The following is a 17,738-nucleotide window of genomic DNA, read 5'->3' as shown; positions in this document are numbered from 1 at the left end:
ACAACATCTATACAGTGGTGCTTTAAATTTTGTCAACCCTTTTCTCTAATTCTGCAAAAGTACACTCATCACAAAGGGAATGGTTTTGCAGAAAGTGGCCAAAGACTGTGCCCATCCTTCATGGTTGATATTTCTCAATAACTTATTTTTGTTAGTGTCATTGTCACTGCTGGTAGTAGTACTAGACACCCCTTTAGGCAACACAGGTCCTTCAGGATGGCACATCTATGCGTTCTGTTACAAGAAGGTTTGATTTGTCTCTCAGCACACTCTCAAGAGCGTGAAAGAGATACTGGGAGATGGGCTGTTTCACAAGAAGGGCTGGAAAGGGCCATCTGGTTCTTTGTGTGATCAAGAACAGAAAGAGCACTATCAGAGCTGCACAGTGCTGGGCTGTGAGCACAGGTGCCACTAAAGGACATCAGGACCTTATGGCATGCTTATATATGTCTGTTTCTGACAGTTTGGTCAGAAAAATGTATGAGTAGCTTTCTGGAGGTTCTTGCTTAGTTCCTCTTCAAACAAAGCAGCAGATAGAGTTTAAGCCATTCTGCAGCCCAGTCCAGTTCTCCTTGTGTGATGGCTCAACTCCTTGCAAGGAAAACATTCTTGTGACAATATGTAGAGGCTCCACTTACCACTTCATGCTATTAGTGCTGACAGAGATATGGGTAAAAAGCAAAACTAAAAAAAAACAAAACTCAGGAGGGATAAGCAGAGAGCAATGGTGTGTGGAAATCACCTGCAAAACCACTCTGTTTTGGAGGGTTGTCTTGTTGTTGCCTCTCCAGTGTACCTGCAACATTCACTTGCACCAAAGCAGATGAAATTCACAGTGGTTTATGCTGATCTCCAGAATCTCAACTAACTTTGTGTTATAGTGTGAAATCAATAATGCAAATCTAGAGTAAAGTGTTCTCAGTCAATATGATAATATGGTGTGATGGATCAGAATGGGAAGAGTCCACCATCAGGACAGCACTGAACAACAATAGTGTGCATGAGAGGGCTTCAAAGAGAAAGTAACTGCCCCCTAAAACAAACACCGCAGTTTGCTAAAGATAAAATGGACAAGCCAGATAGCTATCAGAGTAATGCTGTGTGAATGGATGAGCTCTGCATGTTGTCATAGAAGGAACAAAGAATGTAGAGGCATCTGGACTGAATCTCCAACCCGGTGTTCTAAAAAGTCCCCCACTCAGATAAGAAAGAAGGTCATTTTTTGGAACAGGCACGCCAAAATCCCTATCTCGAGTCAACAGAAATGCTTAGGGTGGTACCTAAAGCGAGCTGGTTAAGGCAACACCAAACATCTGGGAGCTGAAGCTATTCTGTACAGAGCTATGGGGAGAAATTCATTTAATTCACGTGCAGACTAATCAACAGTTAGTTGCAAACATTTGGTTGTAGCTATTGTTTCACAAGCAAGTCACGTGTAAGAAATTTTCTTTTAGCGCTCATTAGGCTTTTTTCATCTAGTTTGATGAAGGTTTAGGTCATATTTGCAAAGCAATAAAGACCTTTTAACAAGCTTCACAAAATATGTAAGAAATGCTGTTAGCAAACATGCTGTTATGTTTGGCTGTGAGGTGCATGAATGAACAACTCAGCCTGTTTCCTGAAAGTCTGGAATATATCTAATAATAAACTGGAACATACTTGACGTTGGCGAAGTCATCCATGTGAAAAACCTTTTTTGACTGTGCCAGACCTGGTTTGGGTTATTGTTAAAGAGCCTAATTCTTTCCTTCCAGAGAATACAAGACACCCACCATCATATATATAATTGGATGAAAGTAATGCCATGCAAAACATTTATGCTCCTGGCAATACACTGTCAAATTGTCAAGAAGTGTATGGATGCATACACTGACTGTATGGAGTAGTTTGATGTTCCTTATAATTTCAGTTCAGTATAAGTGGGTGTGTACTGAACAGTTTTAGGAACTATTTGGCATCCTTAAAATAGACATCCCTACTTCCGTTGTAGTTGAACTTGCTTGATTTGTTAGAAATCAAAACACCTATAGATATGTTTTCTACTAGTAAGCTGTTTTCTATGTTTACTTTTAATGACTATGTCACATAGAGTAAGGTATTTTTTTCAGTGGTAGAATTTTGCATTCTTAATAAAAAAAAATTGTAAGTAAATAACAAAAGATCACAACATTTGTTCAATAAAGGTCCTTTCCTTAAGTCAGCATAGCCAGCCTGAGTTACAGTGTGTTAAAGTATTCAAATGTTCAAATGTTATCATGTGAATGAAATGTGGTTAGTGCTGGCCTTTCATTGCACTTAATCCTGTTAAGAACCTTTGCATGTGACCAAAATTTAAATTCAAGGCAATGTTTCACTAGGTTAAGGATATTAAGCCTTAAAAGTCTCATCTGTATTTCAACCTGATATGATGAAAGAACTGTCTATGGTCACCTGATTTCCACTTTCACTTTGTTAAAGTTCATGCTCACGCACTATGTAGGATCAATCACCATTCAGGCTTCTGCCTTATTCTACCAAGCTTGTATTTACACCAATATCCTATATTTAGTAGTAACACATGAGGATGACTTACACATAGACTATAGTTTGCTAATTACACACAATTAGAGATTTTACCAACAATACAAAAAAGGGGCTATTTTTAAGCGAAAGAAAAACTGCCAGTGTTTAAAGCTGAATATAAAGATTGCCTGGTTATTACTGTGATTTGTCACTATGCTGTGGGCAGGCTGACAAAATGTTAGTGATAAAACTAGTCTGGCTGCACATCCGTGTAGTAAACGTTTCACCTGAGCCCGTGTTGCTACTTTGATTCCAGATATTGTTCCTGATTTCAGGGTCACAGGAAGCACAGGGTTAAACTTGCCTGAAGGGGAGAGGGGATGTGACGCTGCTGCTAATATATAACACCAACACGCACTGTCTGAAGACAGCGATAGGCAATCACTTCTTGACTGGCTTCATCGCTGACGTTTACATCTTGGAGCCACAAAAGACTGCTGTTTTTCTTTTATTTTTTTGGCTAAAAAAATCCAGTTTGTCTTTCGAGGTAACGGGAACAAACTGCTTTCTGTTTTAATTGCTCTCAGTCTACAGCTGGAAAGTTACCTCCTTTTTGGCCAGCGTGGGCATCCGCTCAATGAGGTAGCTAGCTAACCGTAATCTGCAAAAGATGTTGAGTTTACCATAGCAGAAAAGATGCGTAGTTTAAATTGCTTTCGCTTACCGGTTTTAAAGATATAAGAAGCTTGTTTTAGAGTGTCGGGAGCCTTGTTTTTTTTCTCCCACAAGCGAAGCTAAAATAAGAGAATAGCTAATGCTAAATGCTAATGGTTTCTCCCACATGTCTGCACGTATAGTTCAGCATATAACCAGGATGCAGTGCGTGAAAACTTTGGGATGTGTGTTTTCGTTTTCGTTTTTATAAAATAACTGTTTTATTGTGAGCAGGATGTTTATTTTATTCGTGCAGGCATTACTCTTAAGGGGGCAATATGAATATTCACGAGAGTATCTAAAACTGAATCTGACGCTATTGGGGAAAACATTATTTGTGTTAAACATTAACGACTGATTGACTTGGCCAGCTTATCAGTTAATTTATTACTTATAATTACTGCTTAGTGTTTAGTACAAGTACAAGGTGGTTGTTAAAACACTCGTGGTGATAAGGCTTTCAGTCCTACGTATACTGGTAATGGTTTACTATTACTTTAGGTTAATAGCTTGACTCGACAGACTGACTTCATTGAGTGATTATGTATTTTTGAACAGCTAAATTATAACGGTGTTACTCACATAATTTTAATATTATTAGACGCAATGAACTTGGTTCAAGTAGAAGTAAACAAACTAAACTTTACGTTTCTGGAAATGCTAGATAAGGTCTTGCAACCTTTATGCAACCACATGCTTTAGGAAAATGCAACATATGCCACTGAACGCAGCACCAAACTCGCTCAAAAAGTCTTCTGAAATATCACCGATCGCCTGATATACCAGAGGGTTTATTCAATATAGAAATGGACCAAAATATTTACCAAGTATTAGAATGCGTTTTTTTTCCCGACGTGGTTTAAATACTCAAACGCCAACCTTGGGAGCAAGGTTCACCTGTTAGCTAACGTTTGCTAAGCCTAAATGAGTAGTGATTTGAAACCCAAGGTAATTCATAAGCATGTGAGCTAAGTGTTGCTAAAATGTAATAATCCGTTATAGCTTCTGGAAAATGAGCGATGTGGAGGGTCCTCGATAGCATGGATAAGGTTACACGGATGATGCATAGTCGCATCTCTGTATAAACAAAGGCAGGTCTGACTGCCATGTTTTTGCTAACTCCCGGCGTGCAGCGCAAGCAGCTAATGTTTGCTAGCTGATAATGCAATGTGGGTCACTAGGGGAGTAAACGTTATCGTGCAAGTGTAGATGACACGGCGTTTTGAGGTTACCGTGTTCTTCTGACATTTAATCCAAATCTTTTAACTCTACTGTTTTGCATTTCATTCCTTGAAAATCGAAAGCATGCATGATTGGCTAATATGGAATGGTGCAGTTATATGTTAGTGGGTCACCCGGCCATGGTTTCCTTCACACGCGATGGTGTGGAGAGTAGTGCACCGTTATCTGCCTCGTGTGCGGTTTGTTTGGCATTAGATTAGTTATTAAATAATAACGTGTTTAATGTTTTTATTACACATCTCCCTTCAGCAGAGACTCGATTTTTATTTTAGTTTAGTGAGTTGTGGCTAAGCTGTGGTATTTACCCGTAGAAGTGTTGTGGGTTTCTGAGTGTCCCCTGTTTTGGGTTTAAAAGGTGATCTCATCTTAAGTACCACCAGCAAGGTTGCAAGTTTAGTACAGGATTATTTATGGGGGAAGCACCTGTCACGCAGGCGCACTGACCCCAGGCTGGCTGGGGATGTTGATGTTGCCATGGTTATACCTTCCTGTGAGAAGGTCACCCACCAAAGCTCTGCCTGCACAGTGGCTGTGCAGTCTTCCTGCAGAGCGTCATTACACTGTCTGTAGATGAACATCCTAATGTTGAGTGTTGGCGTTAAAACAGCTGATTGAAGTGGCTTTGTTTTGGTCATTTGACAGCATGGCAGATTACCTAATAAGTGGTGGCACAGGCTACATTCCCGATGATGGGCTCTCGGCACAGCAGCTCTTCTCCACTGGAGGTGGTCTAACATACAAGTAAGTTTCCCTTCATTGCAAAGTTTTTGTTTCGTTTGTTTTTCTTGAAAATGTTTTCATTAATTTCAAAGTAAGGTTTCCTCATTTAAAAAAAGGAAAAAAAACCAACCTTTTTGCGAAGTTGTGGGTGGAGTGTAAGCACCAGTGCTTTGTAATGGCCAACACGTTTTGAACCGGCAGATCTGACCAACAGTGTGTTGTCTCCGATGGTCAAACGGCTGAAGAGCTATGCTCTAAAGGAGATGGGTTGACTTACAAGTGAGTAAAAGAAAAAAAACAGTCACCTTCAAACTGAAAATCCTTGATCTATCTAAATAGTGAATTCATAGAGGAGAAGCAAATAATTGTTCTTCTACAGCAACTTTATTTTGACTGCAACAAACTATATCAAAAATCCCATGAACCGCGGCGCATGAAGGCAGATGGTAGATATAAGGCTTTGTGAAATTCTTAACTTGATTTGGGTCATGGGAATGAAAATTGCTTTCACGGGACATCGCTGTTTTATTAACTTCAACTAATCATCAAAGTATGTGACCTCTCCTGTAAATGCAGAAAGCATGATGGAGCAGCTTGTGCTCTTTAGCATGAATACTTTTGATAAAAGCACTCATTTCTGACCTCTTGCAATTCTTGCACTCCTCTGCTTGACATTCTGATGACATGCTGTATAGACACGCACATGCTGGATTTTGTGTAGACTTATTTTCCTTCATTAACTCTTGTAAATAGCCTTTTATTTTCATAACCATAAATGAACAAAGCAAGCTAAGTTGTAGTGGTTGTTTGGCACTAAACAACCAATTTAATCTTGCCTGCATTCATAAGTTCCCTATAGTGCGTCACGTGTGGAGGGAAAGGTTGCAAACGTGACTGCCTGAATTGATATCATGTGAATTTCAGGGGTAATTGATAAGAATGAAATTCAGATCAGTTTCTCGACCTCCTAATTAACGCAATGCAGATAGCTGACTCAGCATATATAGTCCACCTAAAAATTATTTTTTTATTATATGAATGAAAAAAATATTTGATTACAAACTTTTTTTTTTCTTGGAGGAAATAGTCAAACAGGGAAACTGATACACAGTTGCAGGAAGATAGAATCAGATTTCTGTGAGTGGCAGCTTCCTGCTATACCAGATGCAGCAACCTTGTTCTGAATGCGACGTGTCAACATTTTGCTCCAATCAAGTCTACTTTCACACCTTTTCTTCCTGTAATGGCCCTCAAAGTATCAGTGCACGACTGCCTGTATACCGACTGTCTGTTCAAGGCAGTGTTAAGAGCACACAAATGAGTTTTAGATGCCGACACTGTTCAGTACATCTACAGGTTCCTTCCTGTACATGTCTCTGTTCTAATGCAGCTTTCTGACACAAACAGGGTATTTACTGTGGTTGCATATGAGGTCACTGCCATCCACACAAAGCTACAGGCTTTAATTAACCCGTTTAATTCAAGCTATATAAATAAATGTGTGAACTTTTGAGACTTGGAGCCGAGTGTACACTTTCAAAATCATTTTAAATGTTAAAGCTGGTAAGGAGAACTTGCATGGCAGCATTCTCCTAGACTGGGGTGGGGTCACATTTAGCCAAAGTTACCTCAGGCTAAGGATGGAATATTTTAAGCATGACATTATGATCTTTAGGTAGTAATGAAATGTTTCTTTGGTAGTCAGTTTTAATAAAGGGAGGTGACTCGGATACAGAGATCTAACCTGTACCAATTAACTTTAATAATAGGATTGTAGGGTGTGGGCACATAGTGCTGTACAAACCTTGATACCTTCAGAGCTTCGTTTCTGTGCTTTGTCTTTCAAAATCAGTGTCAGTTTTACCCTCAACCAAGCTCTGAAATCTAACTAAAACCAAAATAATATTAATAATAATAATACAGTGCGGCTAAAACCTGTGATAATACACACAACTATACAACTTCAGTGCCAGGGAAAAAGCTGACAGGTGAAGGCCTGTTGTGGCCTTTGGTTTTACTTTGAAACCATTAGCATGGTAGATTTGTCTACATTTAACGTTCAAATGCAACCTGTGCGATATGGCCGAGCCAGTGTTTTCTTTAGGAGTCAAAGCCAACACGGCAATCAGGTTACTGCTGACTTGGGGTCAGCAGTAAGCAGACAGTATAGTCTGTGTGCTGCAGCTGCGGTTTGTGGCTTCTGCTAAATGACAGCAGATGTTCCCTGGACATTTTGCTTGTCCTGTTTTGCGCTTTAAAGTGAGGGTAGGCAAAGCCTTCTACCAGATTTCTCTACTCCTGTTCTCAGTTAGACCCGCTTTATGTTTGTGTACTGTTACCTCATAGTTTCCTCCAACATTCACTAGATGTATAAAGCTTCACTTATTCCTCCTTATTTCCATTTGTCCCCTGCTTTTTCCCCCCCCTCTCTCTCTTACATAAACATCTCAAAAAACCCACAAAATACATACAGACTCGAGCTGAAAAATAAACACATCATTCCCACGTCTGGCGCTCGCTGCTTCACTCATCTTTCTGCCTCTTATTGTGTTTATACAGGCCAGGAGCTGAAAAGAGGTCAACTGTAACTTTTTACCAAGTAGAGGGCGCACCCAGCTGCACTTAGTGTCTGTACTCAGCCGCAATGCCATTTTGTAATTTTCTGGGAACCACGATGTGGTGCAAGAGCGTCCAAAAATGGGTTGTTGTCCTTGGTTAAAATATTACACAGAAGGAGAGGAGTGACTCTGTAGGAAAGTGACTTAAAAAAATTATTACAAGGCCTTGATTACAATCAGAAGTCTATTCACATTCTTTGATAATCTAAATAGTTCTGTTATCACTACAGATCAAAAACTGTAGTACTTTTATTAGTTTGTTCAGTACACCCCATTTGCTTTGAGATACTCCTCAAAGTTGTGAAATCCTTTAATTCATCTGGTTTTCTTAGGCATGCCATTACAAGCTTTCACTGAAACATATAGAACACCATCTCCTGGAATATTTCTGAGGTGTTGTTGGAGTTTTAGACCTCACAATACTGCTAAACTGCTGCTATTAGCCCCTTACTTTGCACTTTGCTTATGTCTTTCAGCGATTTCCTGATTTTACCTGGCTTCATCGACTTTACCTCTGACGAAGTGGTGAGTAGCGTACACATGTGAACAAGGAATCTGAGTCATATTTTTGCCCTTTTAAAACAGTCTGCATCTTTTGGTCTCTTTCTGCTTTGCTATTTTTTTTTTTTAATTCCCCCCCCCCAATGTGGTCACCCACTGGCTGCTCCCTCACCCTTGTGGTCACATTTGTGTCCGGTTAGTTACTCATCTTGCAGCAGGCAAAAGGGGGGTTAATCTCAGGGCTTTACGGGAAATCCCTCTCCTCTGCTTCGTCTATCTGAAGGTTTAATTTAGTTTTAATCTCTTTCTGTTTCCTTACGAGTTAGAGTGCTTTCTTTACTATGGGACATATTTGCCTGGCTGCCATATTATGTTCTAGTTGTTTTCTCCACAGTCTTGGTCTGCCCTAGTTTTTCTCAGGATAGTGAACCTATTCATGCTTAAATAACACAAATGCTTGCACAACCTTGAATAGTGAATAAGTCTAAATACTTTGAGGCATAGAAGCATGAAGTAGTGCTGTGTGTTGAGGGTGGTGGTGTTTTGGGACATTGTTTGCAGTCATGGTCTTCCTCACATTCTTTAATACCTCACAGTAGAATTTAGCAGGTTGGTGCAGTTGTGTGCTCTGGCAAAGTGGCGTTAGGCATTTTCTCTGGCCTTCACCATAAACCTCTAAAGAAAACGCTGCAAGCACCCACTATAGTTTATGTCTACATCAGATACTGTTGAGCCACTTCCCTGGTTTCCCATGTTAGTGGAATGTTATTATTTTCACTCTGCCAGTGGATTGAAACGAAATGTGCTGGTTGTTTTGGGAATCGGCGATAAGTAAAAGTAAACCTGGTCGTTGGACACTGTAGTGTGGCTCATCCCTATTTTTTTCCAGACAGTGTCATGTTTCTTTCCCTGGTAGGAACAACAGTTGCAGTATGTTACGTCAGTGTCTTTTAATTTGGAGGCATTTCATATCTAATATGAACTAAATCTAAAGCTTAAAATATTTTTTTTAAGCTTAAAATTGGCTCCATTGTTTTCCCGTTTTTATAAAAGTTTGCTTGTATTAACCTTGTTGTGTCCTTCTGGTGTCTGATCTGAAGGATATTTACAGTGAAGTCCTTCATGGCTATCTAGTTCATTCTGCCCCCTGGTGGACCACATGCAAAATATTCAATCCCCTATTTTTTTGTCTTTCAGGACCTGACATCAGCACTGACTAGGAAGATTACATTGAAAACCCCTCTCATTTCCTCCCCCATGGACACTGTGACAGAGTCGGCCATGGCAATAGCTATGGCGGTAAGAAACTAGCATCTTAAGGACACAGTTTTTTATTTTTTTATTTTTTCTGTAACTGTTTAATCAAAAAGCACACATCTCATTCTTTCTTTCTTTCTTTTTTCTTTTAAAAAATTTGGTAGCTAATGGGAGGCATTGGCATTATTCACCACAACTGCACACCAGAATTCCAAGCCAACGAGGTCCGCAAGGTCAAGGTAAACTGTGACTGCATACAAATATTTATACACATTAAAGGGTGCTAACTAGAGCAGGGCAATATGGCCAAAAATATTTATCACGATATATATATTTGAAAATTTGCGATAACGATATAACTGACGCGAGACAAAATACAACTCCACAACTTCACTAGCGCAAAAAAAACTCGATCCATTTATTTTCACTTAAACAAGCAGCTGTTTTTTTTTTTTTTTTTTTTTTTTTTTTTTTTATGTGCATTAAAGCTATATAAAAATTATCCACTGAAGTTAAAAAGAGGTGCTTTGCAACATTAAACTGCAGTGTGCCAAATATAAAGTCAAATACGTATTTTTCGGACCATAAGGTGCACGGGATTATAAGGCACATTAAGCGAAACAAAGCAGTCGGATAAATCAAACTTTATTCAACTCATACTTCTTGCTTCCTCCACTTCTGTACCATTGATTCATTAATGCTGTATTCTATCACAGCTGCTCTATTCCTGTGTTGTTGCAGTATATTAATGACTATTAGTTTCCTGTCTTCATTTATTTTACAAGTGATAGCAGAGCTGTACGTTTGAATGTTTTCAGAAATCTCTGTCAGAACATGCTATATCATGCTTAGGTAACTAGCAAAACTAGCGAGCTAACTTCCGCTAACGTCCTGCTAACTTCTAACTCCGTTAAGTGTAATAAATTCTGTTCTCATGGATGCCTGGATGTTAAACTTAATAGACATTCATGCACCTGGTAAAGCAGCAATGCTGATAGTTTTATTAAAGATGAAAGAATTTAGACCGTTTTTAACTCTCAGTGATGCTGCAGTGTTCGTTTGACTTTGGGACCTGAATCGGACGGAGTTTAGGACCCAGATTACTCCCAGATTTACGAGCGCCTTAGTCCGACAAATAATAAAGACGGCTGCTTGCATGTTCTACAACAAAATGTGCTTTGTTGTGTATCTGACGGACAAACGCCAAACCAGTTCCACATCACTGAAGTGGCACCACTTTTACAAACTAATTCTGGTTCATCCGTTTCACTCAACAATCCGCTTTCTCCTTTCTCATTCTCCGTTACCGCCATGCTTTTTCGGCCATGTGCGTATGAAAACAAAGGCACTGCGCATGCGCGCGTTACCCATAATATATCGCGATATTTTAATTTCTTATCGTTGCCTAACATTGTACCGGTATTACTGTGAACGGTATAATATGGCCCAGCCCTAGTGCTAACCTTTACCTCAACCAACATAATTCAGCTGTTGTGTGATTCATGCTCTTGACTTTTCTTGTTATGGTGTCCCATCTTGTCCCTATATAGGCTATGGTAATGGCGTCACATGTGTGTTATATTTGTGTGTGTGTGTTACTTACTGTTTTTCTGCTGCTTCTGCTCACGATTTTTTTTTTTTTTTTTTTTTTGTGTGTAGTGTGTTTTGGCTTTTGCTGTTTTTTTTTGCCACATTACCGATGTACAGTGGAAAATAATTGTTTTGGTTTCTGTTGGCTTCCAGAGGTTCGAACAGGGTTTTATTACAGACCCAGTTGTTATGAGTCCACGCCACACAGTCGGGGATGTGTTTGAGGCCAAAGTTAGACATGGTTTCTCTGGTATTCCTGTCACAGAGACAGGAAAAATGGGCAGCAAACTGGTGGGTATTGTCACCTCCAGAGATATCGACTTCCTCTCTGAGAAAGACCGTGGCAAGCCTTTGGAGGAGGTGTGTGTTCTTGTTGCTTTTAAGAAACTCTGTCATTTATAAAAACTTGGCTTTACCCGATTATTTTTACACTGACCCCGTCTTCTCTCAGGCTATGACTAAGAGGGAGGAGTTGGTAGTGGCTCCTGCTGGTGTTACACTAAAAGAAGCCAATGATATTCTGCAGCGCAGCAAAAAAGGTGAATTTAAAGAAAAAGTATTTGTGTAATAGATGTTGGACTTCTTTTTGGTTATTGTATTTTAATAGCCCGACTTTCTGTGTAACCAGGCAAGCTTCCCATTGTAAATGATAACGATGAACTGGTGGCCATTATTGCCAGAACGGATCTAAAGAAGAACCGGGAGTACCCCCTCGCCTCCAAAGACTCACGCAAACAGCTTCTCTGTGGTGCTGCTATCGGAACCAGGGAGGACGACAAATACAGACTGGACCTGCTGGTGCAAGCTGGAGTTGATGTCGTTGTACTGGTTGGTGCTTTTTAAAAAGTTAGATTGTGGTCGGTGCTTTAATAATGATCGGTCACATCACAGATACTTGGATGTATTGTAGAGAAGATAAATCTTTATTGTCATTACAGTCATAAAAACTGTCCCCCATCGGCACTACTTAGAAGATTCATTTCAAATTTTAGAGCAGCTTGTAGCTAAATGGCAGCCACTGTCAGTCACATGGCTAATTTCTATAATTTTCTCATTAAGAAATATTTCAGATTATATTTTAATAGTTTTGGAAATTATTTTAAGGTTTGTTTGTTTTTGTTTTTCTTACATTATTGTATAGCTAAAACATTTTTAGAATTCATAAAAAAACAGTACTATAAACAGCGCAATAAGACATCTAAATAATTAGCCTTGAAAAGAAAAAAAAACTACTGTAGTAAACTTAAAAAAACTGATTTTTAATTGGAGGTACTAACGTTAAGAAAGTATTAAAACAGGGCACTTACATTGAAAGGGATTGAACTGGTCATTGACTGCATTTTAAAACTGACACTACAGAGTGCTACACAGAAATTGAGATGCAATATGAGATTATGGGGTTTTATTTTAACATTGACATCATTTTTAAAATGCTAAGGGGTCTGTCGGTGATTCTAGTGTTAAATGGCGACAGGATGTGAAACCTGTGTCATGTTTTGGTTTCACTGAAGAGCCTAGCAGTGTGGCTGTTGTTAATATTGGCCATATAATGGCAGGTCTGAAGCGCCTTGAGGCGACTTTTGTTGTGATTTGGCGCAATATAAATAAAATTTGATTGAATAGATCTCGAAAAAGAGTACAGGCACTATTCATGCATGATGAGAAACTGTCAGACTCCGTGTAGAACACTCTACTGTAACTAAACACAACTAAATGGAATGGGTACCACCTTGTGGTGCGATTCAGTATTGCAGGTAAATTACAAACTGATGTTATAGCCCAAATCATACTTCCTGTTGCTGTGTTTTGTTTTAAAATTGTAGCTTAAATGTTAATTATTACAGAGTAAAATTCTCAAGGAGATATGTGACTAAGTCCACAAATAAATCCATGGATCCGTGGGGTCTGCCCCCTAGGGGTGCAGAGCCATTGTAATGGGGGGGCGGTATGAAAAGGGGGGGGAACAACAACACTTGGACACTGCTAGCACGGGGCACCTACACAAACGCAAAGCAGGAGATGAAGCATAGCTGAATATGTTTCCAAACCAACTTCATTCTAAGCCAAAGACTAGAAAATATGGTGAAGCATATCTTCCCTTTGGCTTCACCTGCACAAGTGCCAAGGTAGGTCTCCCTTGCATAGTTGGTTTTCCCTTCGTCGGGAGCAGGCGTTGGGCTCTTCAAATCACACAGTATCCCACATTCTTGATTTTTAGTTCACAAACACTTGTTGTAATGACTAACTACTCCTGACATTTTGGAGATGATAGCTCTTTATTCAGTAAAGTTACAGCGGGATACAAATAACATCAGGCTGATCCTGCCGCAATTTGTTCCCCCTGTCTAAATCACGGACAAACAGTATCCCACAGTTGTTTATATTTTTAAACCCATTTTTTTTAAAAAATGTATTGATAGCAATGTTGAATATTATTAAACAGGAAAAAAACAACCACATGTAAAAAAACACACGGCGACGCCATTCAAATGTCTGTTTTGACTTATTAGGTGTTACTGTATTTTATGGTCTAAACTTATTATGTTTAAACCATAAATATTTTTTTATATATATTTTCTTTTTTTTTTTTTTCTTTTTTCTTTTTTTTTTTTTAGGACTCCTCGCAAGGCAACTCGGTGTATCAGATCAACATGATAAACTATATTAAGCAGAAGTATCAAGAATTACAAGTGGTGGGAGGAAATGGTGAGTCTGTTGGTGTGGGGAGTGAGTATTATGTGGCTGTCCCTTTATGAAAAGTAACATAAATGACAACAAAATAAACAGATATATATTTTTTTGCACACATTTCTTGACAGTTTTCACTTTTCCACCTTTCCTACAGTGGTCACAGCAGCCCAGGCCAAAAATCTGATTGATGCCGGCGTGGATGCTCTGAGAGTCGGCATGGGCTGCGGCTCCATCTGCATCACACAAGAAGGTATTCAGTGTGGAAACCGTGATATGATGATAGAACTTAAGTGTAGTGATAAGTATTTATAAAAAATTATGCCGATCCTTTTTCCGGCAATGAGCTTTGCTAAGATGAAAAGGCCATCAGTTGCTAGTGGAAACTAATACCCTGAGACCACTCCTAGTTGTCATGGTGATTTGCCGAGGCCTCTGTTCTGTGTTGCCATGGGGACCGGTCTCATGTTCAGACTAGGTCATGTTTATACTAAAACAAACAAACGAACAAAAACAGTGTTTTTAAAACAACATGGCAGTCACGTTTGATGTGTTTTCTACTTTCTAGTCATGGCATGTGGACGACCCCAGGGGACCTCTGTGTACAAGGTGGCAGAGTATGCTAGGCGTTTCGGTGTGCCAGTCATCGCTGACGGTGGCATTCAAACTGTGGGCCATGTGGTGAAGGCTTTAGCTCTCGGTGCATCAACTGGTGAGGTTTAAGAGATGGCGACGTGCAGTTTGTTCAAGCTAATATTTCATATAGGTCTTTAGAAATGTCTGATTTCTATACAGTGGAGCGGTCTTTCACAAGAAATTTGCTCTCACTCCAGTTATGATGGGCTCCTTGCTAGCAGCCACAACTGAGGCTCCTGGAGAGTACTTCTTTGCAGACGGTGTGCGACTGAAAAAGTATCGTGGTATGGGCTCCCTGGATGCAATGGAGAAAAGCACAAGCAGTCAGAAACGCTATTTTAGGTATGTGTGAGGTTATTAAAAGCTACAGCTATTGTAATATTGTGAACCACTGGGATGTATATGAATTTGGTGATATGTTGTCCACAGTGAGGGTGACAAAGTGAAAGTAGCCCAGGGTGTGTCGGGCTCAGTCCAGGACAAGGGTTCCATTCACAAGTTTGTACCATACCTGATAGCAGGAATCCAACATGGGTGCCAAGATATTGGGGCAAAGAGTCTTTCCGTCCTTCGGTGAGTTGTGTGTGTGTTTTTTAAGGTTATGAGATGCTTTTATAAGCAGTATGTATGATGGTGCTTGTATGTTTTATACAGTTCCATGATGTACTCTGGAGAGTTGAAGTTTGAGAAGCGCACCTTATCTGCACAGGTGGAGGGTGGTGTTCATGGTCTCCACTCGTAAGTGCAAAAACCCACAAAAGAATGTCTTTTCTTTTAGTCATATTTTAGCTACTTGATATAAACAGTGTAGAGTGTAGACTGTATATAAAAGATGGGCAGCCGTTTCTTAATCTTTCTGGTTTCTAAAGAGCAGCAAACAGAAAAAAATCAGAGTAGAAGTCGATAAGAAACTGCTGCTGCTGCCTGCCTGATGTTACCTCAGAAAAGATGAGTTTCATTTTGTAATATGTGAGCCCACTGAGAGAAATGGAGGGTAAAGCATGATACGCGGTAGCACAGACAGTGCCCATGCATCCTTTCATGAACTAGCTGATTTGGTGTTTCTTTGCCTCCACAGATTTGAGAAGAGGCTTTACTGAACAGGGGTGTGACATGTGGATCACCCAGTGCACAGGACCTTCCCAATCTTACAGTGACCAAATGTTATATCTCTACTTCTGCTAGAACACATGCCGCCAACTACACCCCCTCTGCAGCATCATATTCACTGTTGCTCTTTCTGATCTTACCCGGCTGGTCTAGAGGGAGGGGGGAAAAGAAGGGGGAGGAGGGGCATCGCAGCGAAGTGTGAATTTTCAAACTGACACCTAACTCTCTGAACACCTTGGATTTTGCACTTAAGAAGCAGAGCATCAGGGTCTTTGGAAAAACACACACACCTGTATCACAGCTATACAGCCTGATCCCAGTTATATGTGCGTGTCGATGGCAGTGAGAGAACAAAGGGGTTGAATTAAGAATAGTGTGCTTGAATGTGTGATATAGTTTTGTGTATGTGTGTGTGTGGGGACAGACAAAGTGAAGGTGCGCTATGTTTATTTGTCCTGTTTCTGTTAGTGAGCTGACAACAGTCATTGTGCGCCGGTCCCATCAGCATCCTTTTTTTTGTCTTTATTTCTTAATTTCCCCCTGATGTTTACCTGCGAGTTGCCTCAAACATCCCATTTTGGAACCAGAATAATACACACATGCAAACAACAAGAGAAACACTTCTGCTCTATTTGTGCAGCGTGGCAGTCGATCACGGCAAACATCATTACAGGTATGCGCTGCACGAAGAGTAGCCGCTTATAGTTGAGCATTCATTCACTCGGTGTATCGTGCAGTCAGAAATACACGGCCATGGTAGTCATCTGGTCAAGTTTGTCTCCTCCAGTGTCAACAGTAGATGGAGGTCAGACCTGCAACCTTTTTATCTTCGTGAATATTCATTTACCCCTTAGACATACTGAGCCGAATAACCAGTGTCCCATCTCGATGTGTAGTGTTCATGTGTTGAGCAAGGAGAGGACCAAAATCCGAAGATCAGGTATATTTAAAGGAGAAAAAAAACAATAAAAATGTGTCAATCAAAAATAGTTGAGTTTTTTTGCCCGTACTTTGAATACTTTTAGATATATTAAAAACAACAAAAGCTTTATATTAAACCTGTATAGTCTCGGGGAGGGGGGCTTTGAAATGAGCATGAAGGGTTTTTGATATGCATGTTTTTTTTCACTAAGCCAACCGTGGCTGTATTTATATTCTGCGTTAATTGCATACATACTGCCAAGTGTATTTACACTTCGTTTGACACTTCTTTTATAAGTTAAAAACCAAAATTGGTGCAACAAGTTGCTTCTCACTTGTTTGTTCCTGCTCTTTTCACGTCGTGGCATAGTTTCTCGGAGTCTTAAAGTGTCTTTTCACTGGAGACATGCCTTGAAACGGGGGTGGGTAACAGCTGTAAGACGGCTATGTGAAAATGCATTGAAATGCATAATGTTACAGACCTTCTTGACTCCATTTCTTGCTTTGAAACAGTCTCATCGTTTGTTTTTATCGTTAAGCTTATGTAGGAGTAGGTTTATTTTCTAACATTTTCATACAAAGTTATGTTTTTGTTTTTTGTGGCCCAGAGTGTAAGCAAGAATTGTTTTCCTAACTGGCTAATGTATTACACCCTGCGCAGGGTTCACTTGACTAACATGATCTTGCAGCTGGGCTGAATTGCAAAAAGTACATTAAAATATATGGAGACTTGTATACCTGTAGTTGGAAATGACTGCTGCTTGTTTTCAGTTTCCCCACCTAAAGTTGTAATTCAGGTTTTTAAAACGTCTTAAGTTGTCAAGTACAGAGTCCTGTTGGTCCATCTAAAAAGGCACAAATACAGTTATTTTAAGTAGTTTTTTTTTTTTTTGCCTTATCAGCCTCACAAGCGTTGCCAAAACACAGCGGTTGCTTATGCAACTTGCAATCTAAATGACAAGATAACTGCAATTTAATTTTTAATTTTTTTTAATTTTTATTTTTTTAGATGGACTAAAAAGACTTTGTATGTAGTAAATCGTTTAGGGGAATTTGAGGACTGTTGTGTCAGAACATGTTTACAGTAAAACACTCGACAGAGGAACGTTGCTTTTGCTGTTCATCAAAGTAAAAAGAATAAATGAATAAAACCATGTATGGGCTGTTGTCTTTTTGTATGAACCAAGTTATTTGTTTCAAGATATAAAAGAAGCAAACTTACTATAAAAACAAATCTTT

At 39.6% G+C, this 17,738-nt stretch overlaps 1 protein-coding gene across 4 annotated transcripts; it reads left to right on the top strand.

Annotated features, from left to right (window-relative positions):
- Nucleotides 1–2,888: 2,888 nt before the first annotated feature.
- impdh1b (IMP (inosine 5'-monophosphate) dehydrogenase 1b) lies at nt 2,889–17,653 on the top strand (the record flags this gene model as incomplete). 4 transcript variants are annotated; one of them, XM_080886355.1, is made up of 16 exons in its annotated part: nt 2,889–3,144; nt 5,101–5,199; nt 5,380–5,457; nt 8,273–8,321; nt 9,495–9,596; nt 9,719–9,793; nt 11,298–11,504; nt 11,596–11,683; nt 11,773–11,972; nt 13,760–13,850; nt 13,990–14,085; nt 14,401–14,544; nt 14,666–14,810; nt 14,898–15,041; nt 15,123–15,206; nt 15,547–17,653. In XM_080886355.1, the coding sequence occupies exons 1-16, from the start codon at nt 3,140–3,142 to the stop codon at nt 15,566–15,568; spliced, it is 1,629 nt and encodes a 542-aa protein (XP_080742481.1). In that variant the 5' UTR covers nt 2,889–3,139. The 4 variants fall into 4 exon arrangements, with proteins under 4 accessions (XP_080742481.1, XP_080742482.1, XP_080742484.1 ...); XM_080886356.1 differs by having other exon boundaries at nt 2,890–3,049; XM_080886357.1 differs by lacking the exon at nt 5,380–5,457 and having other exon boundaries at nt 2,891–3,144.
- Nucleotides 17,654–17,738: the final 85 nt, after the last annotated feature.

The sequence above is a fragment of the Rhamphochromis sp. 'chilingali' genome (genome assembly GCF_963969265.1).
Source record: "Rhamphochromis sp. 'chilingali' genome assembly, chromosome: 7".
NCBI classification, from domain to species: Eukaryota; Metazoa; Chordata; class Actinopteri; order Cichliformes; family Cichlidae; genus Rhamphochromis; species Rhamphochromis sp. 'chilingali'.
The sequence above is the reverse complement of the archived record's forward strand: the minus strand, read 5'-3'. Positions and strand labels throughout refer to the sequence as shown.